This window comes from Ictalurus furcatus, chromosome 1 (assembly GCF_023375685.1).
Source record: "Ictalurus furcatus strain D&B chromosome 1, Billie_1.0, whole genome shotgun sequence".
Taxonomy (NCBI): domain Eukaryota; kingdom Metazoa; phylum Chordata; class Actinopteri; order Siluriformes; family Ictaluridae; genus Ictalurus; species Ictalurus furcatus.
This window is the reverse complement of record NC_071255.1, coordinates 6,402,573-6,429,855: the sequence shown is the minus strand read 5'-3', so window position 1 is coordinate 6,429,855 and position 27,283 is coordinate 6,402,573. Positions and strand designations below refer to the sequence as shown.

Sequence of the window (27,283 nt, the reverse complement as noted above, 5' to 3'; positions counted from 1 at the left end):
AATTAAATTTTATTTCTATAATGCGTTTAACACTGATTGAAGATCAACTTCACAGAAATCAGGATTTAGATTTAGATCCCTAATTAGCAAGCAAGGAAAGAGGCCCACCACTACATAGCGCTTTTTAATCTTAGCGGTTCTACAAAGCACTTTACACTGTTTCTCATTCACCCATTTACACACACACATACACGCAAGGCGCTAACTTGCCATCAGGAGCAACTTGGGGTTCAGTGTCTTGCCCAAGGATACTTCGGCATGTGGAGGCACATGGGCCGGGAATCAAACCACCAACCCCATGATTAGATGCGCTCTACCACCTGAGCCACAGCTGCCCCATTTGTGGTATTTGGTATTTGTGCTTGTGGTGGTCTTACTTGTAGTTAACTTTGCTACTGTATTAAATAAGAATATAAGTTTCAGAAGAGGATGAGTTCCCTTTTGGGTTCCTCTCAAGGTTTCTTCATATTACCTCAGAGAGTTATTCCATGCGACCATTGCGTCTGGCTTGCTAAGTATCTAAAGATCTAGGGATCTAAATCTAAATCCATATCCCTATTTTTGTGACAGTGAACACGGTTAACAGCGCTATATAAATAAAATGGAATAGAATTGAATTGAATATTAGTATAGAGAGAATATGCTGATGCACAGTGATGCAGTAGGTAGCGCTGCCTCCTCATAGCTCCAGGGTCCCAGGTTCAATTCTGAGCTCAGGTTACTGTCTATGTGGCATTTATTGTGCATGCACCAACAGCCATGCCACAGAGTCACAGACATCCTGTTTTTCCCCCATTCTAGTGTTTGATGTGAACTCGAACTGCATCTGTATGATTTTATGCGTTGTGCTGCTGCCACATGATTGGCTGATTGGATAACTGCATGAATGAGCATGTGTATAGGTGTTCCAGCTAAAGTGGATGGTGAGTGTAAATGTCAGTATTAAATCAGGGGTGTGTCTGCCGAAATGAGTCGGTCCTGTAAATGACTCTAAAAATCGACAAAAACATTGCTCTCTGGGTCTTGCCGTTTATCTGAAATTAATATTAAATTCTCGAACAATCACTGCTTTTTCTACCGAAATAACTGTGAGGAAGTCAATCTTTTTGTAGCTAAATTTTTTTTTATATTAATAAAAAATACTTATAAGGGGTTAAATTCATATCCAGACCTCTTGGTATCATTATAAATAACTGTGATGCCTCCTCCTCTGCTAGTTAGATGAGTATATAGCTGTATCTGGGAAGACTAGCTTTATTTAAAGCTATGTACTAATTTCTGTTCAACATCATTTTCTGTCACCCAAGTTTCTGTTAAAATATATTAAATCCTTATCAGTAATAGTTTAATTTACAATAAGTACTTTAGATGCAAGATATCTAATAATTAGTAGTCCTAGCTTCAGATGAAGGGTACTGGCTGTGCTTTCGGAATAATCCAATTTTATGTTAAGTACAGTAGATTACTAAAACAGACTTTGAGTATTTCTACATTTTTGTTTAACTCAGGGAACAGTGTAAATCTATGTCTTAATCGACACAGTGTTAATCATATATTTATACAGTGTCAACACAGAGCCAGATGGGTTTATAAACCACTGGCTTTGATTAAATGAGTCATATATATATATATATAATCCAAACTGATTCATATGTAATCAAAAACATTACACATACTGTGTGTACTTGGTTTCTAGGAAAGCTATTGCTTTTCCACACATTGCATTGCATGACCAATATAAGAAACCAATTTTGAAAAATTATGTTTATTGATGTTTTGGGAGGTAATATTTAGAAAAAAGACAGAGTTTAGTTACATGGACTCAATGACACCTCATTTCCAGCCCAAAGAGAGGGGAAACACACACAAAAAAAAGGACAGGGGAGGAAAAAGGGTTAAGGGAAGTTACAAAGGGAAATTTTGTCAAAAAACACCAAGGTCATTCAAGAGCTTAATTTATCAAGCAGGATACACAGCAATTTATTTGTAAAAAATAATAATAATAATAATAATTTATGTATATATATAAATAAATTCGTAGGAGCGTTTACATGATGGTGTGCAAATTGAGGCATAAGAAGACTAACTAAAGTAAACCATGATTGATCAACTTCATATCATATAATTTGCATGGATTACTTCACTTTTATATATGGAATATACGGTCACATTTAAATCGCTTATGTATTTACATTTACAGCATTTAGTAGATGCCCTTATCCAGAGTGGCTTATAAACTCGCTTTGGAGTCTCTATCAAAAACTTGGTGAAATAACTTCCAAAATAACTTGGAAGTGGAAATAACTTCCACTTATGTCTTCTACCATTTCTTTCATCGTGGTAGTCGGTGAGTAATTGCATAACTAATTGCAAATGGATTATGTCAAAAATGCATGTTGTACTTTTACGGGTTATCACACACACACGCGAGTAAAACTGAAATATTATGTTATTTATCATGACAATGACCATAACATCCCATTACTTTATCGTACATTGGATTAAATTATATTAAATGTAATCTTTGTAAGTTTTTAAATACAGTGAGAAAAAAAAAAAAGTGTCAAATTCAGGTGGTGGACTGCAGCCTGTCTGTCTTTGTTGCTCTTCCACACAGCTTAAGCAGTGTCTTCTGGTAATTACGAGCCAGGAAGAAGTACATAACCGGATCCATTATACCACTAACACATGTGAGAGCAGAAGTTATTCGGTTACCAAAGGCCAAAGATCTAATTTCAAAATCAGATAACTTGCCCTGTGTGTGGCGCTCAATGTACAGGAAACGGTGCATGTGATATGGCACAAAGGCCACTATGAAAGTAGCCAGAGTCAGCAGGATCATTCTGAATGCTTTACTTTGGACAGATGTCCTCTGATGAAATGTCATCACTCTGAGCTTGAGAAAAATGAGGATGTAAGACACCGTCAGAGAGACCACAGGTATAGAAATTGCAACTGCCGTTGACACAAGGGCTTTGAAAGATGTTTTCTCCAAATACAGCTGATAACAAAGAGTCACATTCCTCCCTGATGACCAAAAGGGTGAGGTTTGAGTAGAGAAGAGCACAGGTACCATTGAACAAGTCACCAATGCCCACAAAATGGCACAAATCACTTTAGCATTTTTACTTCTCCTTAGGGATTGCCACTTCAAGGGCAGGTTGATGGCCAACAGGCGGTCCAGGCTAATGCAAGTTATTAGGTACATGCTGCAGTAGAGGTTTATAAAGAACAGGAATCCCACCAGGCGACAAGATGCCTCTCCAAGTGGCCAGTCACCGTTTGAAGCATGATAAATCACACGCATGGGCAGCACCAAAACATAACACATGTCAGCTATAGCCAGATTCAGTAGGAACACCTTGGAAGAGGAGGAGCCCTTGCTATGAAGGAAAACCCATAGAGCCAGCATATTGCACGGAACAGACACGATGAAGACAATGATGTATAAGGTGGCAAAGAACATGTTTTCTTCATGGGACCCAGCTGAGTAGATGCCATTCTGTTTCTCCACTGAGAAATTCATAATTATATGTTCACTTAGAGTCTGTGTGAGAGAAAGAGAGAGAGAGAGAGAGAGATGGAAAAGAGGCAGTTGATTGTACATATAAGTGTATGCATCAATGTATATAACTTTAGTAGAACTTTATCGCTTCTTAGTTATCGAGACTTATGGTTATGTCTAACTCGCAAGTTAAATGTTATTAACATGGCATTAAATATATGTATTTTGTACCAAAATATTAACTAAGGGTTAAACATATAAAGTTGTACAATCACAGAAATTCCAGATAGAATTTCACAATCCCAACGATTCTTTATGTTTCTTGCCAGGACTTTGTAAATAAAAGTGAATTGATTTTCTGTGCATTAAAGACAACATAAAAAAAAAAAAATCAAGAATCTGACCCAAGACAACTAGCCCAAACAATCTGGGATTGTTTGCCTTTGTAAATGTCAACCTTTTTTTTTATCCTAACTTTGATTATTTACATCAGCGGTGTCTCATGAATAACTAAAATTGGCCCACTATTAACAATGATTTTTTCGACTGGACCGGAGGTTAAACAATACTTTAGAGATTTGGATGTCACCATTATCTGACAAACTATAAATGAAAAAGAGCTACTTCTGCTTTTCATGCTTATAGTTATTCGATGATGATAAAGTCTGCTGTTCCTACTCAGAACATGGGTTAATTTTTTTCACAGCATTTGCTACATAAAATGTGTCATATACAGCAATTTTTCAATTAAAACATATTTTACGATTCCTTTTTGTCGAAACACTCTAAAATCTTACAAAGGTTTAGAATATATATATATATATATATATATATATATAAATAATTTTAACAGTACTTTCAGCAATTAAGTACTTACTGATAAGTTGAATATTTCTTCTTTCATGGTGATCTCTGATAGACTAATGCTCTTTAGCTTCAGCAGGCCATTTGAAAATGACACTTCTTTACGTATGTGTACCTCCTTCCTGTTGTGGTTTTTCACATGATGTACGATAACCTCCCACTCTCAGTCATCAAGATGAACATTTATAAAGAGCAGATGAATCAAACTTGGCAGTCTAGAAATGTGAATGTTTGCACTGTGAAGAGTAGTTCACAAATGTATCATAATTTTGTTATACATATGTGTCCACTTTATTAGGTACTTACCTTCAAGCTACACTCAATGAACATTTTGTCAGGCAAAAACTACTCTATAGGTTATTAGATGTACAACACTGAAGAATCTAAGAATGCTGTTACTGTTGTGTTGAAAATGCTATCCATGACATGTAGCCAGCAGTATTTTTTTTTTTCCATTTATGAATGGTTTAGATGATGACTCCTGACTAACCGCATAGCAAAAGATAGGCTACAGTCAAGAATTTTACAATTACATGGTGCAGATCTGGAGTAGGTGTATCTGACAAAATGGCTAGTGGATATAAGAATGAAGGTAGATCTGCCTGATAAAGGGACCACTGAGCATATGTCTTTTTATAAAGTGCCAAGCTGCCACTGTTGGGCCTCTGAGCAAGGCCCTTAACCCTCTCTGCTCCAGGGGCGCCATATCGTGGCTGACCATGTGTTCTGACCCCAACTTCCTAACAAGCTGGAATATGCAAAGAAAATAACTTCACTGTGCTGTAATGTATATGTAATAAATAAATAAAGGATTCTTCTTCTTCACTGTGGAAATTCCATATCATACACTAAGATAACATTTATGTCTACTTGCAAACAGATCACTTCTCAGCTTACATAAATGGAATAACAGTTACAATAAACATAAACTAAAGTGTATATATATATATATATATATATATATATATATATATATATATATATATATATATACACACACATACACACTTATATATATTAATATATTACAGTGCATCCGGAAAGTATTCACAGCGCTTTACTTTTCCCACATTTTGTTATGTTACAGCCTTATTCCAAAATGGATTAAATTCATTATTTCCCTCAAAATTCTACAAACAATACCCCATAATGACAATGTGAAAGAAGTTTGTTTGAAATCTTTGCAAATTTATTATAAATAAAAAAACAAAAAAAGCACATGTACATAAGTATTCACAGCCTTTGCTCAATACTTTATTGAAGCACCTTTGGCACCAATTACAGCCTCAAGTCTTTTTGAGTATGATGCTACAAGCTTGGCACACCTATTTTTGGGCAGTTCCTCCCATTCTTCTTTGCAGGACCTCTCAAGCTCCATCAGGCTGGATGGGAAGTATCGGTGCACAGCTATTTTCAGATCTCTCCAGAGATGTTCAATCGGGTTCAAGTCTGGGCTCTGGCTGGGCCACTCAAGGACATTCACAGATTTGTCCTGTAGCCACTCCTTTGTTATCTTGGCTGTGTGCTTAGTGTCGTTGTCCTGTTGGAAGATGAACCTTCACCCCAGTCTGAGGTCCAGAGCGCTCTGGAACAGGTTTTCATCAAGGATGTCTCTGTACATTGCTATCTTTCCCTCGATCCTGACTAGTCTCCCAGTTCCTGCCGCTGAAAAACATCCCCACAGCATGATGCTGCCACCACCATGCTTCACTGTAGGGATGGTATTGGCCAGGTGATGACTGGTGCCTGGTTTCCTCCAGACATGATGCTTGCCATTCAGGGCAAAGAGTCCAATCTTTGTCTTGGTCTTGGTCTGAGAGTCCTTCAGGTGCCTTTTAGCAAACTCCAGGTGGGCTGTCATGTGCCTTTTACTGAGGAGTGGCTTCCTTCTGGCCACTCTACCATTCAGGCCTGATTGATGAAGTTCTGCAGAGATGGTTGTTCTTCTGGAAGGTTCTCCTCTCTCCACAGAGACACGCTGGCACTCTGTCAGAATGACCATCAGGTTTTTGGTCACCTCCCTGACTAAGGCCCTTCTCCCCCAATTGCTCAGTTTGGCCGGGCGGCCAGCTCTAGGAAGAGTCCTGCTGGTTCCAGACTTCTTCCATTTACGGATGATGGAGGCCACTGTGCTCATTGGGACCTTCAATGCTGCAGAAATGTTTCTGTACCCTTCCCCAGATCTGTGCCTCGATACAATCCTGTCTCGGAGGTCTCCAGACAATTCCTTGGACTTCATGGCTTGGTTTGTGCTCTGACATGCATTGTTAACTGTGGGACCTTATATAGACAGGTGTGTGCCTTTCCAAATCATGTCCAATCAACTGAATTTACCACAGGTGGACTCCAGTCAAGTTGTAGAAACATCTCAAGGATGATCAGTGGAAACAGGATGCACCTGAGCACAATTTTGAGTGTCATGGCAAAGGCTGTGAATACTTATGTACATGTGCTTTTTTTGTTTTTTTATTTTTAATAAATTTGCAAAGATTTCAAACAAACTTCTTTCACGTCGTCATTATGGGGTATTGTTTGTAGAATTTCGAGGAAAATAATGAATTTAATCCATTTTGGAATAAGACTGTAACAACAAAATGTGGGAAAAGTGAAGCGCTGTGAATACTTTCCGGATGCACTGTGTGTATATATGTGTCTGTGTGTGTGTGTGTGTGTATATATACATATATATATATATATATATATATATATATATATATATATATATATATATATACACACACACATATACATACACACACACACACCAGCATTGGACGTGTCAACATTTTTTTCAGTAAATATATTTACTTATTTCCCCAACTGTGTGTGTCATATATATTTTGAACATAGAAATATTTGTATCTAGTATTTTCTATTATAAGATTATTAAACCCATTTCTAGACCCTTAAAAAAATGATTTCAAGCTTGAAATAATCTTGTTCTATTGGCAGATACTTTTTCAACATTTAAGCATTTACATGCATCAATCATTAACAAAGTCCAACATCGCCATGTCCTGAATGACTATCATGCAAAGAAGAAGCCCCTATTCAAAAACCAGCATAAAAAAGCCAGACTGAATTTTGATGATCACCAGTCTTTCCGAGTCATTTTCATTTCTGGTAAAATATAACAAACATTGAACTTTTTGGCCATATTGATTAGCACTATGTATGGTGGAAAAAGGGCAAGGCTTTTATTTCAAAGAACACCATCCCAGCTGTAAAGCATAGAGGTGTTTTTCCTGGAAAGGAACTGTTACACTTAAAAATATAAATAGCATCATGAGGAAGAAGGATTATGTAGAAATACTGATGCAACACCTCAAGACATCAGCCAGAAAGTTAAAACTTGGTTGTATCTGGATCTTCCAGCAGGACAGTGATCCTAAGCATAAGCCCTGACCTGAATCCCATTAGTGGACTGAACTGAAAAAGCATGCCTGAGCAAGGAGGCTGTGGAACCGCAGTGCGGAGGAAGACTCGAAGTAGGCAGAATTTTAGCAGAGCTCTGGGCTCGCATTTATTTACACCGTGCTTTTCAACGCACTTTAAAACAACAACAACCGAAAAGGATCTGTTACGAACTTATAACTATAGCGCCATTCAAGTTCCTTGGCATGCATGTGTGTGTCTGTTGCACGCTCTGTCAGTTTGATCACTCACTATCTCCATGGCTGCGACCATCACTGAAAGCAGAAAGAAACACAAATAAGTAGACTGGTTGTAATAAGACATGGGTGAGAATCATCGCGCGTCAATCCGGACCGCAGAATCTCTCACCATCTTCAAAAACAGCTAAAGACCCACCTCTTCCGTGAACACCTAACCAACTCATTAAAAAAAAAAATTGCACTTACACCTCTACTCTGCGCACTTTGCTTCTTCTGGAACTCAATTAAAGATCTTGTATGGTAGCACTACTTGTATTGTTCTCCGCTTGATATATCGCTTTGCTTGTATTTTCTCATTTGTAAGTCGCTTTGGATAAAAGCGTCTGCTAAATGAATAAATGTAAATATGTTACCTACCGGTTCAACCAAATGCTCACTGCAGCCTGTAGTGTGATGATGTATTGGATTAGATCCACTATGTACTGGATGTTGTAACATGCATGCGCCGTCATGTAATTCATCTATGGTTAGGGTTAGAACATCCAGTATGTAGAGTATCTGATCCAATACGTCTTCGTGTTACAGGCTGCAGTGAGGACACACTCGGTCAACCAGCCTCCTCTCCATCCGCAGCTGAAACTCGACCACACCCGCTGCCACACAGGCCCACAATCCCAACGAAGTTAACAGTTCTATTGGGAGGAATGAGCGAAAATTCCAGCAAAGTATTGCACGATGTTTGTAGAAAACTGCATCAAGCAGTGAGTTCAAGTTCAAGCAAAGCCACCAAATACTAAATTTATGTCAAATTTCGACTCACTGATATAGTAAATAAAAGCTGAAATAAATCTGTATCTTAGCTTTTATTTAAAAATGATCTATGGAAATATAATAGATACCCTACTTAATACAGGAAATACACTCACTGTCCATTTTAATAGAAACACCTGTACATCTGCTCATTTATGCAATTATCCAATCATGTAGTATCACCACAATGCATAAAATCATTGTCCAGAGCTTTAACTAATGCTCACATCAAACATCAGAATAGGAAAAATGTGATCTCTGTGACTTTAATCATGGCATGGTTGTTGGGTTTGAGTATTTCAGATACTGCTGATCTCCTGGGATTTTTTTTTGTTTGTTTGTTTGTTTTTTTACACACAACAGTCTCTAGATTTTACACAGAATGGTATGAAAACAAGAAATATCAAGGTCCTCAGACTAGTCCGAGATGACAGGAGTTTAACCTGATGTGGTGATCTGCTGTTGTAGCCCATCCAGCTCAAGGTTCAATGTTTTGTACATGCAGAGATGTTTTTCTGCTCACCACAGTTCTAAAGAGTGATTTCAGTGGTGCGTGAAAGTTTGTGAATCCTTTAGAATTTTCAATATATCTGCATAAATATGACCTAAAACAGCTTTTCACACAAGTCCTAAAAGTAGACAAAGACAACCTGATTAAACAAATGAGACAAATATATTATACTTGATCATTTATTTATTGAGGAAAATGATCCAATATTGCATATCCATGAACCTCTAGGATTAAAGGATATAAACCCTCCACCAATCCACAGTCAGGCAGATTGTGTATAGATGGAGGAAATTCAAGACCATTGTTACCCTCTCCAGGAGTGGTCTGCCAACAAAGACCACTCCAAGAGCACCAAGCAAGGTCCCTGATGTCACAAAGGAACCCAGGGTAACTTCTAAGCATCTAAAGGTTTCTCTCACATTTGCTAATGTTAATGTTCATGAGCCTATCATCAGGAGAACACTGAACAACAACGGTATGCAAAGCAGGGTTGCAAGGAGCAAGCCAATGCTCTCCAAAAAAACATTGCTGCCTGTCTGCACTTTGGTAAAGATCACGTGAACAAGCCAGAAGGCTATTGGAAAAATGTTTTGTGGATGGGTGAGCCCAAAATAAAATTTTAGATTTCAAATGAGAAGTTTTACTGCATGTTTGGAGAAAGGAAAACAGTGCATTCCTGCATAAGAACCTTATCCCATTTGTGAAACATGGTGGTGGTAGTATCATGGTTTGGGCCTGTTTTGCTGCATCTGGGCCAGGACGATTTGCCATCATTGATGGAACAATGAATTCTGAATTATACCAGCGAATTCTAAAGGAAAATGTCAGGACATCTGTCCGTGAACTGAATCTCAAGAGAAAGTGGGTCATGCAGCAAGACAATGAACCTGAGCTCACAAGTCGTTCTACCACAGAATGGTTAAAGAAGAATAAAGTGAATGTTTTGGAACGGCCGAGTCAAAGTCCTGACCTTAATCCAATAGAAGTGTTGTGGAAGGACCTGAAGTGAGCAGTTCATGTGAGGAAACCCACCAACATCCCAGAGTTGAAGTTGTTCTGCGCTGAGGAACGGGCTAAAATTCCTGGAAATGCTTAGTTGCAATTATTGCTACGTGAGAGGGTAACACCAGATACTGAAAACAACGGTTCACATAATTTCCACTCTCAGATATGTAATATTGGATCATTTCCCTCAATAAGTAAATGACCAAGCATAATATTTTTTGTCTCAATTGTTTAATCGTGTTCTCTTTATCTACTTTCAGGACTTGTTTTCAGTCATATTTATGTAGAAATATAAAAACATTTTAAAAAGGTTCACAAACTTTCAAGCACTACTTTATTTGAGTTACTATATCCTTCAACAGAGCTTGAACCAATCTGGCCATTTTCTTCTGATCTCTCTCATAACAAGGTGTTTCCACCCACAGAACTGTAACTCACTCAATGTATTTTTTGTTGTTCACACCATTCTGTGTAAACTCTAGAGACTGTCATGACTGAAAATCCCAGGAGATCAACGGTTTCTGAAATACTCAAACCAGCTCATTTGGCATCAACAATCATACCACGATCAAAGTCACAGACATCACTTTTTCTTCATTCTGATGTTTGATGTGAATATTACCTGAAGCTCTTGACCTGTATCTGCATGATTTTTTGCATTGTGTTGCTGTCACATGATTGGCTGATTAGATAACTGCATGAATGTGTTGGTCGACATATTCCTAATAAAGTGGACAGTGAATGTATATGGTAGCGTGAAATGTGCAAAGTCGAATGTCTTTAACCTAGGTGCATTTAAACTTTTGGTCCTAACTGTACACCATTTTAAACCGTTGTAGGACAAGAGCATACCTAATAAGCTAGTCCTGATGCATAATGTGGTTGATCCTGATGTCCTCTGTCCTCCAGACCATGTAGCTGTCGCTGAAAACATGTATGGGTCTTTTCTTTCTCTAAGCCTTTAAAGTATTTATTTGTTATGTTGTTATTACAATAATGCAATGTAAATATTAATAATAATTTGCCTATGCGAGTTTTGTTTTACAAGGGTTGCAGAAATAGTGACACCTAAAGGTTAAACTAGTGAGCTGCATTTAATTTAAGTTACTGTGGTCATGTGATTAGCCTAACTAATAGCAGTGCAAAAATGTGCATGCAGTTTTTGGTGCTACGCTGTACACGGAGTTAGGTGCTAAAGAAGAGAATAATTAAACAGTAAAGCGTTACAGCAACTCCTAGATTTCTGGTCGGAAGGCGCACACGGTATGTTGGTTTGTGATGTTGTGCATTTCATGTTTGTATCGTATCGTAATGTAATAGTGCAATGTTTCCTATGGCCATTAATGCTAGTTTAATATGTGAGCAAGATGAATGAATACTCATGGACTCTTAAGAACATGCTTATGTACAATATGCTCATGTGAGAATGTGTTATGCACTTTATTTCAGTTTTTCACGGTGTTTGACGGTGATTGAATGCGCTTAAGTTGTGAAGGAATGCAATAAAAGAAACGACAAACATCAGTTGAAGCGTACGTTTTAATCTGACCAGAAGAATAAGTTTGGGAGCAGCTACAGACCAGTCTGGCCCATCCTGATGCTATATTTCTTCTTTGGGCTTCTGTCACTTGAAATCACTGCTGCTAAGGATGGTCCCACTCGGACAGCCTAAAGCGCACTTCCCAAAACCAGCTTATGAGTCACCCATTCTTCAGTGAATAATTTCACTTGGATACTAATGTTTTAAAGCTAAAACTCTAATGAAGTCTTAAAAGACCATGATTCTCAATGACCAATTCTTTAAACACACTCAGTACTATATGATTTTATAGTACACAGCTGTAGAAAAGTAACAATTTATAAATCACACTATCCCGTGTATCCCAGAAGAGGAATTTTCTCTTTTGAATCTGGTTCCTCTCCAGGTTTCTTCCTCATGTTGTTTCAGGCAGTTTTTCCATTGCCACTGTTGCCTTTGGCTTCCTCATTAGGATTCTCAATCCATATTTGGATGCCTCTGACAGGAGGTTAAGACTTTGCCAGAGAGGAATATTTCAACATCAATGTAAAAATGTTTACTAGACACAAAATGTTATGCAGTTTCTGGGTGTTCATGATGAATTTTTCTAATGTACGGGTGCCAATACAGTGAGGGAAAAAAGTATTTGATCCCCTGCTGATTTTGTACGTTTGCCCACTGACAAAGAAATGATCAGTCTATAATTTTAATGGTAGTTGTATTTGAACAGTGAGAGACAGAATAACAAGAAAATCCAGAAAAACACATGTCAAAAATGTTACAAATTGATTTGCATTTTAATGAGGGAAATAAGTATTTGACCCCCTCTCAATCAGAAAGATTTCTGGCTCCCAGGTGTCTTTTATACAGGTAACGAGCTGAGATTAGGAGCACACTTTTAAAGGGAGTGCTCCTAATCTCAGTTTATTACCTGTATAAAAGACACCTGTCCACAGAAGCAATCAATCAATCAGATTCCAAACTCTCCACCATGGCCAAGACCAAAGAGCTCTCCAAGGATGTCAGGGACAAGATTGTAGACCTACATAAGTCTGGAATGGGCTACAAGACCATTGCCGAGCAGCTTGGTGAGAAGGTGACAACAGTTGGTGCGATTATTCGCAAATGGAAGAAACACAAAAGAACTGTCAATCTCCCTCGGCCTGGGGCTCCATGCAAGATCTCACCTCGTGGAGTTGCAATGATCATGAGAACAGTGAGGAATCAGCCCAGAACTACACGGGAGGATCTTGTCAATGATCTCAAGGCAGCTGGGACCATAGTCACCAAGAAAACAATGGGTAACACACTACGCTGTGAAGGACTGAAATCCTGCAGCGCCCGCAAGGTCCCCCTGCTCAAGAAAGCACATATACATGCCCGTCTGAAGTTTGCCAGTGAACATCTGAATGATTCAGAGGACAACTGGGTGAAAGTGTTGTGGTCAGATGAGACCAAAATGGAGCTCTTTGGCATCAACTCAACTCGCCGTGTTTGGAGGAGGAGGAGGAATGCTGCCTATGACCCCAAGAACACCATCCCCACTGTCAAACATGGAGGTGGAAACATTATGCTTTGGGGGTGTTTTTCTGCTAAGGGGACAGGACAACTTCACTGCATCAAAGGGACGATGGACGGGGCCATGTACCATCAAATCTTGGGTGAGAACCTCCTTCCCTCAGCCAGGGCATTGAAAATGGGTCGTGGATGGGTATTCCAGCATGACAATGACCCAAAACACACAGCCAAGGCAACAAAGGAGTGGCTCAAGAAGAAGCACATTAAGGTCCTGGAGTGGCCTAGCCAGTCTCCAGACCTTAATCCCATAGAAAATCTGTGGAGGGAGCTGAAGGTTCGAGTTGCCAAACGTCAGCCTCAAAACCTTAATGACTTGGAGAAGATCTGCAAAGAGGAGTGGGACAAAATCCCTCCTGAGATGTGTGCAAACCTGGTGGCCAACTACAAGAAACGTCTGACCTCTGTGATTGCCAACAAGGGTTTTGCCACCAAGTACTAAGTCATGTTTTGCAGAGGGGTCAAATACATATTTCCCTCATTAAAATGCAAATCAATTTATAACATTTTTGACATGCGATTTTCTGGATTTTTTTTTTTGTTGTTATTCTGTCTCTCACTGTTCAAATAAATCTACCATTAAAATTATAGACTGATCATTTCTTTGTCAGTGGGCAAACGTACAAAATCAGCAGGGGATCAAATACTTTTTTCCCTCACTGTAATTATGGACTTGACTATATATTTACATCACTCTAGGTTTGTTTACAAATGCATGAAGAAAATTTATTAAAAAAATAATAAAATAAAATAAAAAAAAATGCAGATGACAATGCAGGTGACAAACATGCAGATGTTTAATGTTTTCATACAGAATCTTGCCCACAGGTATTTTAAGATATTTGGTTTTTAAAGCTTTACACAAACTTAAAAAAAAAAAAAAAAATCTATTTACAAAATCTTCACAGGCATGGTTATTCTCTTACATGGCCCTTGCATGATTTTTCTACAGATTCAGAAAGACACAGAAATAAACTTTGGTGGTATATGCAACCAAAACTGAACTAAATCTCTGAGGAACAGTTAGTACTGTATATACAGGGGTAGTACACTATTTATAAGAGCACATTTATTAACTTAAAAGCCATAGTCTTACAGTAAAGCTAGGGAATTTCATATAGGTAGGTTCTGTTGGAGTATATTCATTCATTCTGAATAATGAGGATGGAAAATGAAAACAACTTTGGCAAACAGGCATAATCACTACTGACCTGTTTAATAAAATCTGAAATACTCTGGCAGTGAACTTTTTTTAAAAAACAAACAAACTGAAAATGCCAATTTGATTTGGGGCGGGGAATTATGGGTACACTATTGGTACTTTAAACCAGACAAATCATCACTATTGCTGCAACCGTCTGTCAAGCTAAAAAGTAAAACAGATCAAAATATAATAAGAACATCCAGTTTTATCTAGTGTTTATTTAGGAACACTTATTAAGCAGTCACTTCTGAGTATATCAGTATACTGTTACCATGACTTTCAGAAAATTCAAGCTTAAACACTTAAAATTGAGTGATGCAAAAAAAAAAAAAAAGAGAATAAAAATTAGTGTATGAAACAGCCACAAGTCTAAATGGAAAAAACAAAACAAAACATCGAACATACACTGAAATTATACAGAACTGGATGTTATGTGACCGCAAGATAATCAGAATAAAACAAGAAAAAGGTATACTGTATTTGAGCAAAATAGGAGCAGCACTACCTCATTAGGACAGAAGCAAATGATGGCAGAGCAGTTGAGCATTCTATGAAGCATCCTTGGTGCTTGTTGCTGTGGGGACAACTGATTTCCCAGTGCTCCCACTGTGTGGCCGACTGTAACTGATGAAGCTGGGTGTGTGAATGGTTCGGATACTCTTTGAAACCTGTGACAACATGGTAGGGGACAGAGTAGAGTGGGAAGAGGAGGAATATCGTCCATTTTGGGTCTGTGTGGACAAGGACAGGCTTTTAGTGTTGTGAGTGGACTGTGCAAGCTTTAAAGGACCATTAGAAAGGGAGGGAATATGAGAGGAAGAGTTGGGGATTGAGCGAGGGTTGGGGATGGAAGACTTGGAGGAGGAGGAGGAGGAGGAAGAGAGAACAGCAGAGTGGTTAACAGGGTTAGTAGTGTCAGGCTGAGAAGCAACTTTTCCTGCACTAGAGGAAAAAGCAGGGATTTTAGAGGCAGGCATTGTAGGGGAAGTGGATTTGGGATCTCCTCCAGATCTTTTAGCACTTCCGTTAGCCTGTAAACAAAGATGTCAGAAAACATGGATTTTCATCCCTAAGATTTATCATGATGAAGACGTGAAGATGTTCAACACATTTAAATTACTCTAATATGAGTTAACAGTTAATTATCACAGATAGAAAATATATTAACAACTAACTGAAGGTCACACACACACACACATACACACAGATAAGTATATTAACATCCTTTTGTTCAGGGCTGTAAATGAAAGCTAAGAGTGAAAATTAGGGGAAAGACAGAACATTCATTTTTTAAATATCATTCATATTTTAAAGTGAGTGATCCAAAGTGTGACAGAAACCAACCAGTTATACAAGACCAGAGGAGGCTCCAAGAAGAGTGGAAGACGTGCACTGTGGGAAGGTTTCCAGGGGGTGGTGGAAGTTTAGTAGGGGGTTGATCCTGGAATTGGGAAAGGGGATTCATCCCGAGAGGTGAATAGGGGAAAGTGTCTGATATTGGGTTTAGTGGAGGAGCACCCTGGCTAGCAAGGAAATTTGTTTCATGAGAAACAATGATATTTGTGGTGTAAGAGATCAGTTATGTAGGTTTGGATGCCAAAGAGAAATATAAAACATATAATGTAGTTTTAGTTAATAGTTCAAGCAGCATCTACCCAAAGCACAGAATAGGTAAGGGGTAATAGAGTAAGAAATGAAGGAGAATAAGCTGTGACAGCAACTCAGAAAATGATTTTGAATTAATTTTTTTTTTTTTTTTTTTCCTTGTAACCTGCATAGCATCAAAGCCACAAGCAGAATGAATAAGCAGAAGCATATATGTTCTATCTATTATGTTATGAGATAACAGACATCATGCCTTGCAGTTGTGACATGCCTTCGGTAACAGCCAATGAAAGCACAGTCATCAAGATCTCATCCAACATCACTCAGCACTGAGTTGATCACACAATGGAAAGTTGTTCCAATTCTCTTTTCAAGTCTTTCTTTGTTACTAAAATACCTATTATAGCTCTTTGTTCTATCAGATACATACACTCTTATGTAAATGTTCTTTAACCGTGTGATCCCTGGCTGAGTGGATCAATGGTCCTATGATAAGACTACCTGGCGAAACTGCCTCTGTGAGTCTTGCTGCTTTAGAGGTTTTGTTGCCCTCTCTCTGTCTGAGGTGCCCGGCTGCTGCCTGGTCTTGGCAGACGTGGGCACCGGCATCCGACTAGAAGGAGAGGTCACGCTGACATTCTGCAAGAGGGATTCAAACCAAACAGGAAAAAAAAGGAATAAAAATAAAGGAACTCAAAATGCGGTGTATTGGAGGGTCTGTAAACTCTGCACAAAATCTCTCTGGTATTCCATAACATTTAACTGGATATACATCAGGGCCATGTTCACAAAGAATCATATCTTACCACTAAGAGTTCTAAGTGGCACTAAAAGTTTCTAATTAAGAGTTTCTCATTCATTCATCTTCAGTAACCCCTTTAGGGTTGGAGTGGATCTGGAGCCTATCCAAGGAACACCAGGTATGAAGTGTATATTTTACTAATGAATTCCTATGCTAGGAGGAAAGGGAGGGTTAATCTTTTATGGTTTTTTTTTTTTTTTAAAAAAAAGAGTTTTATGGATGATATGTTCACTGAATGAATATTGACAATGATTGACTGATCTATTCAATTGTTAATAGCAGTCTGAAGAGGGCATTTATTGTGGATGCTACTGACAGTTAATATTGGCTGCATAACTGCAGTTTTCATGTGGCTAAGTAGACCCTGACCAGGAAAAAGTGGTTACTGAAGTTGAATGAATATTAGGATTAATACACGCTTTAAAATGTATTTATTTTTTAACCCCATTTTCTCTATTTGGCCATTTCCCTGGTCCCACCCACTGACTAGCTCTCCCCTACACACAACACCTACTAACCAGGGAGTGTGAAGGTTAGCTCCCACTTCCTACAAAACGCATGAAGCCAAACATATTTTTGAATTACTGCTCATGCTACGTCACAGGGAAGCTGAACACACTAGGAGGAAAGCGCTATATGTAAAGAGCTACTTTTACCCGTAAGAGTCTTTGTGAATATGGCCCCAGGAGGGGAAACGATGCATGCAAACCTCTACAGCAACAGAAAAAATGTTTTGTTCTTGTACCTTAGGACCCATTTAAAAGGTTCAGGAAAAAAGACAAAGTTAGAAAGTGTTTCTTAGTCTGTGAGTAATCTCTGACTGCTTGAACCCAGTGTGAGAAACTCAGTGAATATATGAAGGCAGTGGTATAGGCGCTAATAAAATCACCCACAGAACACCAGACTAGACAGACATTGTATTTACATACAGGGTTAAAAAGTAGAGATCCCATAGTCATTGCACTGAATGAGAAGAGGAGGTTAGGGATCTGTGAAAGCCACTGGTTAGATTGGGATTACTGTGAGGAATAGGAGATGGAGAAACCCATAGTCTTCACTACCAAGGCGGTCAGAGCTAGAGAGAGACCTGCTGAGGAGGAGCTGGGGTGACAGACACGCCTGTTGTGGTGATCACAGCAGGCCGAGGAAGAAGCTGCGGTTTGGGCTTCTTCCGAAGGCTAGGGCGCTTGCTGGAGTTGGAAGTTTTGGTGACCAAAGTTTTCTGAGGAACTACTTTGTCTGAAGCCTCTACACCCTGGCTGTCCTGAGGTTTAGAGTATTCAGTGGGCAGCAGAACATCAGAAGACCTTGGTCCCATTTCACTGATTGTGGTCTCAAGTTGTTTGATAGTCTGTTCAAGGCTATCAAGTGTCTTGTATGTGCTCTTTCGGATCTCTTCTGTCCTTCCATGTGGTTCCTGTGCAACAGACTCGGATTTTGAGTTATCCTGCTTGGAGCAAGAAATTTCAAATCTCTTGGTCTCTTTGTGTTGTTTAATAGTACCATCTGATTCCTCCTCATCTTCATACACCACCACTTGTAAGGTCTTCTTGCCTGTCTTAGTACCAGTGCGGATGGCCTGTGTTAGAGCTGCCAACTGCTTTTTAGGGAATTTAAACTTGAACTTCTTCTTAACATCCTGTTTGGCATCACCAGTAGCCTGTGTTACAGTCCCCCTATCAGATAACAGTGATGAAGAAAAAACAGGGTTTGCCCCATTTTGTGCTTTCCGAGAATTCATCTTATCCCCATCTTGTGCTACCTGTACTCCCCCATTTCTTTTATCCTCATCCTCAGTTTCCTCACTTTCTTCCTCTATCCTTTCTTCGGCCAACATTTTTTCCAGCTCTTCTTCACACTCAAAAACGGTGGAGAGCCGTTTGTAGGCTGAGCGTATATCCATTGGTTCATCAAAAAGGATAATGACAGGCTTTTTACTGAAATCACTACATTCAGCATCAGCGAAACCATTGCTACAAGAGACAGCAGAATTGTCACTGCCATATTTAGTCTGTGGTTTGCTGCCTACAGTCACAGTTTGCACATTTCCTCTCTTGGCATTTACAAGCTCCTGGTACTCTCCAGTGGACAAAGCCTGCACTTTGGTGTTGGTGATCATGAAGGCAATATTATCAAGTGGAGGAGGAGGAGGAGGTTCTTCTCCTGGCAAGTCAGGACTGAGGAAAGTCTCGCTTTCATCTTCCACTTCTTCATACTTGCTCTCCCTAGTCTTGGGCAAACGAAACACCTCCAGCTGATTTGCTGAACTCAACTTACTGTGGTTTGCAGGTACCTTGGAGTGAATTGGGTCAGGGCCACCCAGTGAGACTGGTGTACAAATTTCTGTTGGAGACTCCACTGTCTCCTCAATGCTAAGTTGCACCTGTGGAACCTTGACCACATGGACTTTCCCCTGTGTAGGGCTAACTGTGCCATGTTCCTTTGTCTTCATTGAGCTTGAACAAGTCAGTGGTTTATATGGTAGCTCACTAGGAAGGCTCCAAATGTTGTCTTGGCCATGGCTTGGGATACCAGATAGGCCATCTGAGGATAGCAGCAGCTTGTTTTGGGATTTCTCATAAGTATTGACATGTGACACCTGTGATGGGGATGACTGAGATGCAGCTCTGTGGTCAGTTGACTCCTCTGGAGGCTCCTTGGTGATCTGTGCGGTGACGTAATATATGACCTTTAAGGTTTAAAGGTGACAAAAAGAAAGAATGAAAGTATTAGCAGGGAGCTTCATACTTACGCAAGTATTTTATTAATAATACTAATACTTTAGTAATAATAATAATGAGTAAAAGCACTGCCACTGAATTTACACAAGCAAAAGTTAATAAGTAGTAAGTACTTGACAAAGCTGACCCATTATAGTGGCATAGTATGTTTACTGGAAAGAATACATTCCACCAATACATACACTGTGTCACTTATCTGTGATTGAAACTGACACTAAATGGAGGATAAAAGAAAACATGAAAAATATACAGTTGTATAATAGATGCTCACCCCTGTATTTTGACGTACTGTGTTGTTGCCATTTTCATCCATGAACAGGCCTTTGTTCTCCTGGGTTTCTGAATTCTGCTAAAGGTTTATGAGGAATAACATCACGTCACACAAAACCCCTTCCACAAAATTATCTACCTTGTGATATCTTAAGAGTTTACAAATGTTTTTCATGTCAGGTAAACTGCCCATCTTGCATCATTTTGAGCAGATAAATTATTGCCACCATTAATTTAATGTATCTGGTAACTCCTATATATTTGTCTTTTAAAAGCTTGTGGTAAAAGAAAAATATATTAACCCCTAAAACTTCCAAAGACCCATATTTCTCCATCTTGAAATCTCAAAATCTTTAAACTTGAAAAATATTATACCTTTATAAACCTTACATACAATTTACATTTTGTTTTAGCCATCATATCAAATATCATATCTGAAGATACAGTAAAATATATTTAGTAACTGAGGAGATATGCAGAGGAAAGAAAAGGCAATAAGCCCAGAAGATAAATCAGAAGTCTTACAGCAGGGCATGCAGCAGGTGAGAAGATCAGCACAATTGAAGTTTCACATGCTCTCTATGTCCTTTCAGAAGGTGCAACTCTCCAGCAATAGCAGTCATTTGTTCTAAATATAATTATTTTACTTCCACAGTATTGATTTTAGAGAAGGTGAAATTAAGATTCAGACAATCCAGTAAAATGTGTAAAAGGATGAAAAAGGGTTGTAAACAAAGTTTTCTATCACTGTCAAGTTTTCCAGTTTTAAGTTTATAAATATGTATTGAGATATGCATATCTAAAAATCTAAAACGGAAAACAGTTGACCGCACGACAATGACGAAGACTTTGTTGGTTTATTGAATGGACACAGCCAATCCAGTTTCAAAAAAGTAATGGAACAGTAGTCTAGTCTGATTACAAACTAAAAAGTATAATTCATGAGTTCAATTTAAATTAAATAAGAGAAAATCAGACTATCAACTGAAAATCAGTGAAAAGTTCTGGCACAGATGTCCATCTTAAGCGTGTACAATACAGTAAGCAGAGTGAAAATGGCACCAGGCGTTTTTAAGGGCAGTCATCAGGGACACGTAGTAGACAGAGACAAGCAGCTAGTGGGAGAGCTAAAAGATGCCATGTCCATTACCTTCTTATCTTTGAGGGGCAATAAGGCCCCAGATCTTAGCTCTTTGATCTGTGGCTCTACCAAACCTTTGAGCTCTATGTCCTTAACCAAACACTTCTGGAAAACCTGAGAGGGGGAGAATATAAGTAAGGGGTTAGGTCCCTGTTCTGATACCGTAGTAATATATAGTGTATGGTCTGCATGACAAACACCATTCTTATCATCTCATTACTGTGCACACATCAACTTACTGTAGAAAACTGCCATTCAGCTTCAGAAATGACAATTGACACTGCAGTTAAACCCTAGCATTCATATACAGTAAACAAAATCCAAATAAACACACGATAATTACATGCTCATAAAGATCGGCCAAACATCTCTAAAGTGAACTTGTATTTTGAGCATTGTTCGTGTTATTATAATGTCAATACGATGTGGGGTGCCACCATTTTGAGTGGAGATTTAGATCATGTCTGCAACTAGACTAGTTTAAGCTCTTAAATGAGGCAATGAAAATCAATCACCTTTGGAACTACTGCTTGTTATTTTCTGAGATCTGTATTACTTCAATGGAAGTATCTTTTAAATGGTGGACAATCCCACACATCGATCTGTAACAAATGAAGCACACCCATTTTGGTGGACAATGGCCTTAATTCATTTCAAGAGGCTCAAAAGAGGACATGGCATTTTTAGAGTGACTCTGTCTGCAAGAAACAAAGCCCCACCACCACTATGAACCAAGAACAAAAACATCCCACAGGCACAAGCAAAGCCACCCATGACACCAATATTACAGATGAACAAATTCCAATTCCACCATATGTATAAAGTTTATTTATGTGTATAGCCATATTGGTATGGGTACTGGGTAGGGCCTCCCTTTGCTCTCAAAACAACCCTCAATTCTTCATGGCATGGATTCCACAAGATGTTGGAAAGATTCCTTTTGACATGTTTCGAATCTGCAATTCCAGCAAATTTTCAAGGTGCACTTTCATGCTGCGAATCTCCTGTTTTACCACATACCAAAGGTGTTCTATTGGATTCAGATCTGGTGACTGGAAAAGCCACTGAAGAACACTGAACTCATTGTCATGTTCATGAAACCAGTTTGAGAAGACTTTGAGAGATGGTCCATTATCATGCTGGAAGTAGCCATTAGAAGATGGGTAAATGTGGCCATGAATGGTCAGCAGCAATACTCAAATAGGCTGTGGAATTCAAGCGATGACTGCTTGATATTAATGTGCACGAAGTGTACCAAGAAAACATTTCCTACACCACCTCCACCAGCCAGGATGGTTGACACAAGGCAGGTTGGGTCCATGGATTCATGCACCAAATTCTGACTCTTCGATCTGTGTGCCTCAGCAGACATCAAGTTTCATCAGACCCGGTGACGTTTTTTCAGTCTTCAACTGTCTAGTTTTGGTGAGCCTGTGCCCATTGCAGCCTGAGCTTTCTGTTCTTGGCTGACATAAGTGGTCTTCTGTGGTTTTAGCCCATCAGCCTCAAAGTTTGATATGTTGTGCACTCCGAGGTACTTTTCTGATCATCACAATTATACAGAGTGGTTAGTGTTTTCTGTCAGCTTGAACCAGTCTGGCCATTCTCCGTTGACCTCTCTCAACAACAAGCCATTTCCGTCTGTAGAACTGCCACTCTCTGGATGGTTTTCTTTATCGTACCATTCTGAGTAAACTCAGAGACTGTTGTGCATGAAAGTTCCAGGAGATCAGCAGCTATATAAATACTCAAACCTGTCTTGCACCAATGTTCATGCTACGGTCAAAATCACGGAGATCACATTTTTTTCCCCCATTCTGATGGTTAATGTGAACATTACCTGAAGCTGCTGGCCCGTATCTGCATGATTTTATGCACTGCACAGCTCCCACATGATTGTCTGATTCTGAACCGTCTATATTTTTCCAATTTTAAAATGGGGGAAAAAAATCCCGGATTTTCAAATGTGGTATATATGTATATAAAATATATACATCTCTCACCTGCAGTTCTGCCATAATCTTGTCCCCCTCATCCTCCTCTTCCAAAATGGCAGAAGCTGTGACAGGAAGAGGAGTGCACAGCTTGGGCTTCACCTCTGGAGAGCTCCTTGGTTTGTGCTGAGGTGCTGGATTTGGAGCCTCAACTTCACCTTCCTGTAGAGTAAAATAATATTCTTTAAGCAACCATCTTATAATATATTTATAATTATAAATGACAGCAAGACATAGCAAAAACCAATCCTAAAACCCTAACAAACAATTAGTCCTAGTTAAGCATGACAAGATGGTTGTAAAATAATCAAACTGTAAACCATAAGGCACAGTTTAATTATTGCCAAATCAAGCCCACAAACCAGGGATAGATGTCTGTTAGTATATTTCAGATAACTGACAGTTATCTTATTAATGAATATACCTGACTATGTGTACATGCTCACGTACCAGCTACTGACATACAAGTCAGTTGTATAGACCACAATTCTGGCATGTTTTAAATCACACTGTACAAAACATGCTTTTATTTTTTTTTTTTACACTCTGTGGCAGAGGAGGCATGGTCGAGCATCAGCTGTGGACGAAGAGGAGGTGGGTTGAATTGGCAGCTTATGAGTGATGACTCTCACCTGTGTGTTATCACGGACAATTTACTTAAGTGTGCTTTGCTTGTCCTTTCATACAAAAAAAATGCTGTGAATCCAAGAGAGAGAAGGGAACAGAGCTGACCGAGGTCACATACACACGCACACACGTATACCTGCACGTGCCGGAGCGTGAGCTGTGTTGATGAACTTGGGCAAGGCGAAACACCCGAAATACTGGGAAGGTGTTTTATTTTGTTTTTTTCTGTTGGAATGTTGAAAGTGTGCTGAAAAGTGCTAGTTGAAGAAATCAGATAAATTTTGGCTGGTCAAAAGGTTTAATCAAACTCTTAAAAATATGATTCGTAAGTTCGTTCATGATGAAGCTCAGAATTGGGATAAGCATCTCAAACCCATATTATTTGCAATATTAAAGGTCATGCAAGCCTCCATGGAGTTCTCCCCATTCAAATGTGTGTGTGCAATATGCGCAAGCCCTGCAGCATCTTGTATGTCATTAGAGAACATTGGAAGGAGGGATCGTCTAACAGGAAAAATGAAATTCAGTACATTCTAGACCTGAAAGCAAAATGCCACACCTCGATTTGTGTTGGACCCAAGAACAGCAGTCCCGACTGTGTGACAAGAGCTCAGCTATAGGAATTACATTCGGGAAGTGCTCGTATTACTTCCCACGTTAAGCTCTAAATTACTTGCAAAGTGACGTCACACAGAGTGACCCTTTGACATCACACAGCGAGTGGGGGAAATCAACTATGAGGTCAGACGAATAGATAGAGGAGATGCACTACTAACATATCACCTCAACCTCCTTAAACCATGGAGAGACGTGGTTCCTGTGGCTCTGGTAATGGCAGTTCCAGAGAGTGAGGAGCTGGGACCAGAGGTGCTCTTAAAAAAACCCCCCAAAAAACTCCATTCCACTCAATGGTCCCTTGTAGAGAACATCTCTCACCGTCCCAGAGAGTACCGGTTTCCGTGTTGCAAGGGGAATTTTCCATTGTGTTTTCAACTCTACCTGGTCACACAAACCTCATAGAGCACTACGTTGAGACTGCTCCCAGTGTGGTTTTATGCCGTCACCTCTATAATTTATCCAAACACAAGAAAAATGTAGTTCAGGAGGAACTCAAAAGGCTATGCTTGATTTGGGAGTAATTGAGAAGTCAAACAGTAATTGGAGCAGCCCTGTAGTTTTGGTGCCCAAGACAGATGGGTTAGTCTGGTTCTGTGGGCACTTTAGAAAAGTCAGTGCAGTATCGAAATTTGACACATACCCGATGACATGCATTGATGAACTGCTTGATTGGTTATGTGTGGCTCGCGTTAATTCGACACTGGATTTAACCAAGTGGTATAGGCAGATTCCCTTGACTCCAATATCCCAAGAAAAAAAAACTGCTTTTTCCACTTCATTTGGGTTACATCAATTTGAAAAGTTCCAAACAAAGCCACTGCAGTTACATTTTTCCTCCTAATTTCTTTTGTTTAAATGGGAGCGTTATTATTTATTTTCAAAAGGGAGTCTTTTTTTACACATTCTTCCATTTTTAAAAATGGTTTCAAGTTTCAAGTATAATAAAGCGTTTGTTCAACCAAAAAAAACTCATTTTCATTCATTTAAGGGTCATAGTAACAGATAATAATAATAATAATAATAATAATTAGAGATGCATGATACCAAGTTTCTCAGCTGATACCGATAACCGATTATTCAGAGTGATATCGGCCGATACCGATAACCGATACCAATAGTTCTGCCTTTTATGCATTCTTTTAAATTAATAATAATTATTCCACAATTCTGAAAGAAATACAAAAAAAAACTGTATTCTCTCCATGGTCTCAAACATTAACACATTACTCTAATTAACACTAACACATTAACTAAATTCTTAAGATTAAAGTAAGATTTCTTAACTTATTGAATGTTATTCATTCATATTAACAGAATTAATTGACTGAATTTTAAAATACCTCCTGTTACTCTCACATTCCCTCACCACAAACACAAGCATTTCTACTTCATCATTGACATCAAACTGGTAATATATAGGCCTAATATAAACTTTTTTTTTTAAATATTAACTCATTAACATTAACTGCATATGAAATATAGTACTCTACAAATATTTTTCTGTGCAATATATACCTTTTTTTGGTCACTTGTTTAAATATATGGTGTACTGGCCCTTTAAATTCAATAGTGTACTGGCCCTTTAATTCAGTGTGAGCAGAGCAGGGGTGGGGGACTCCCATGTCCCGTAAAATTTTAGCAGTGCAGAGATAACAGAGCTTTCAAACTGCAGTTTTGTCATCATTTCATTTCGTCCCTAAATTGATAAGCCAGCAGCGATTGTGGCCTGCCTGAGACCAAAGACCAAGACCAAAAAGCTGCATTCTCAGCCTGGGCAATAGGGGTATGTGGCAGTGGGGGTGTGGTTGAGTGTGAGACCACAACGAGTTTACTTATGTGTCCTTTTTTGTCCTTTCACGGGGAAAAAAGAAAACACCATGAACTGTAGAGAGAGGGACAGATCTGATAGAGGTCACATGCAACACACACACACACACACCAGAGTGTGAGAGTGGAAAGTGTTGGCAAACTTGAGTGAGGTGAAAGCCCCAAAATACTGGAACAGTGTTTTATTTTCGTTTTTCTGTTGAGTGTTGAACGCATGCAAAAGAGCTAGGTGGAAAAATAAAACAAGCCTAAAACTCTGTCAAAGTCTCCCTGTCTCTCGAGTCCTTCCCATCCACCAGGTTCTACACACTCATACAATACATACACTCAAACCTGCACTCATATGTGGCACACGAGTACTTTTTTCCATCTTGGGCTATCAAACTGATGATCTGTTACAGACAATTCTTTCAACCATCTTTCTACATATTTTTTTTAAAACTTCTTGCAACAAAATAAACTGCATTACTGATTTATCTTGTATTTTATTGTAGCAAATTTAGTCCCTGGTCTGGAATTCTGTAAGGCATGAAGCACAACAGCTCAACAGCTTGCTATTATTGCTTGCTGTTGGTGACAGGGTGTGTATAAAATGTTGTGGTGGTGGGGGTGTTGTCGAGGCCCAGCTGTGAATGGGGAGGAGGCGAGCTGAACTGGCAGGTAATGCGTGATGATTCTCACCTGTGTAATATTACCACCAGTCTACTTATTTGTGTCTGTCTGGGCTTTCAGTGCCTCCTATAATCCACGAGCGAGAGAGCGAGACAGACAGACAGAGAGTGTGAGACCGCTTGGCAGAGCTTGCGAGACATACACACACACACGTACACACACCAATAAGTGTGAACTTGAATCTGAAGGCGCGAAAGCTGAGAGTGTTTGCTTTCTGTCGAGTTTTTTTCCAGTGGCTGCAGCTCCCTGCAGTTGGCTGCCCCTTCACCTATGCAAAGAAGCTGAAAAACTGTCACCGATGGTTGATGGCAGAGGAGAGGGACACAGAACGCATCATCAATCTAATAGTACTGCAGCAGTTAGTTGCTTGGCTCCTGAT

General features: G+C 39.2%; 2 protein-coding genes across 4 annotated transcripts in view; both read right to left on the bottom strand.

The window, feature by feature from the left end:
• Positions 1–1,755: 1,755 nt before the first annotated feature.
• Positions 1,756–4,541, bottom strand: si:dkey-96n2.3 (uracil nucleotide/cysteinyl leukotriene receptor). The gene is made up of 2 exons (XM_053627383.1): positions 4,383–4,541; positions 1,756–3,547 (listed from the first exon to the last, which is right to left on the bottom strand). The coding sequence occupies exons 1-2, from the start codon at positions 4,407–4,409 to the stop codon at positions 2,570–2,572; spliced, it is 1,005 nt and encodes a 334-aa protein (XP_053483358.1). The 5' UTR covers positions 4,410–4,541; the 3' UTR covers positions 1,756–2,569.
• Positions 4,542–14,591: 10,050 nt separating this feature from the next.
• The window catches only part of si:ch211-285f17.1 (sickle tail protein), a 107,336-nt gene continuing 94,644 nt past the window's right edge, over positions 14,592–27,283 (bottom strand). For all 3 annotated transcript variants that reach the window (XM_053621843.1, XM_053621852.1, XM_053621862.1), the window contains 6 exons: positions 23,170–23,322; positions 21,176–21,280; positions 20,027–20,104; positions 18,102–19,703; positions 16,714–16,851; positions 14,592–15,638 (listed from right to left, as the gene is read on the bottom strand). In XM_053621843.1, coding sequence (XP_053477818.1) covers positions 15,156–15,638; positions 16,714–16,851; positions 18,102–19,703; positions 20,027–20,104; positions 21,176–21,280; positions 23,170–23,322 — 2,559 coding nt within the window. In that variant the 3' untranslated portion in view covers positions 14,592–15,155. The remainder of the gene's footprint in view (positions 15,639–16,713; positions 16,852–18,101; positions 19,704–20,026; positions 20,105–21,175; positions 21,281–23,169; positions 23,323–27,283) is intronic.

What these genes read in the sequence shown, in the direction of transcription:
- si:dkey-96n2.3 (XM_053627383.1), bottom strand. Translation starts at nt 4,409, where the DNA reads ATGAAAGAAGAAATATTCAACTTATCA. An exon ending in AAGAAATATTCAACTTATCA is followed by an intron (nt 3,548 to 4,382) that starts GTAAGTACTTAA and finishes TCTCTCACACAG; the next exon opens with ACTCTAAGTGAACATATAAT.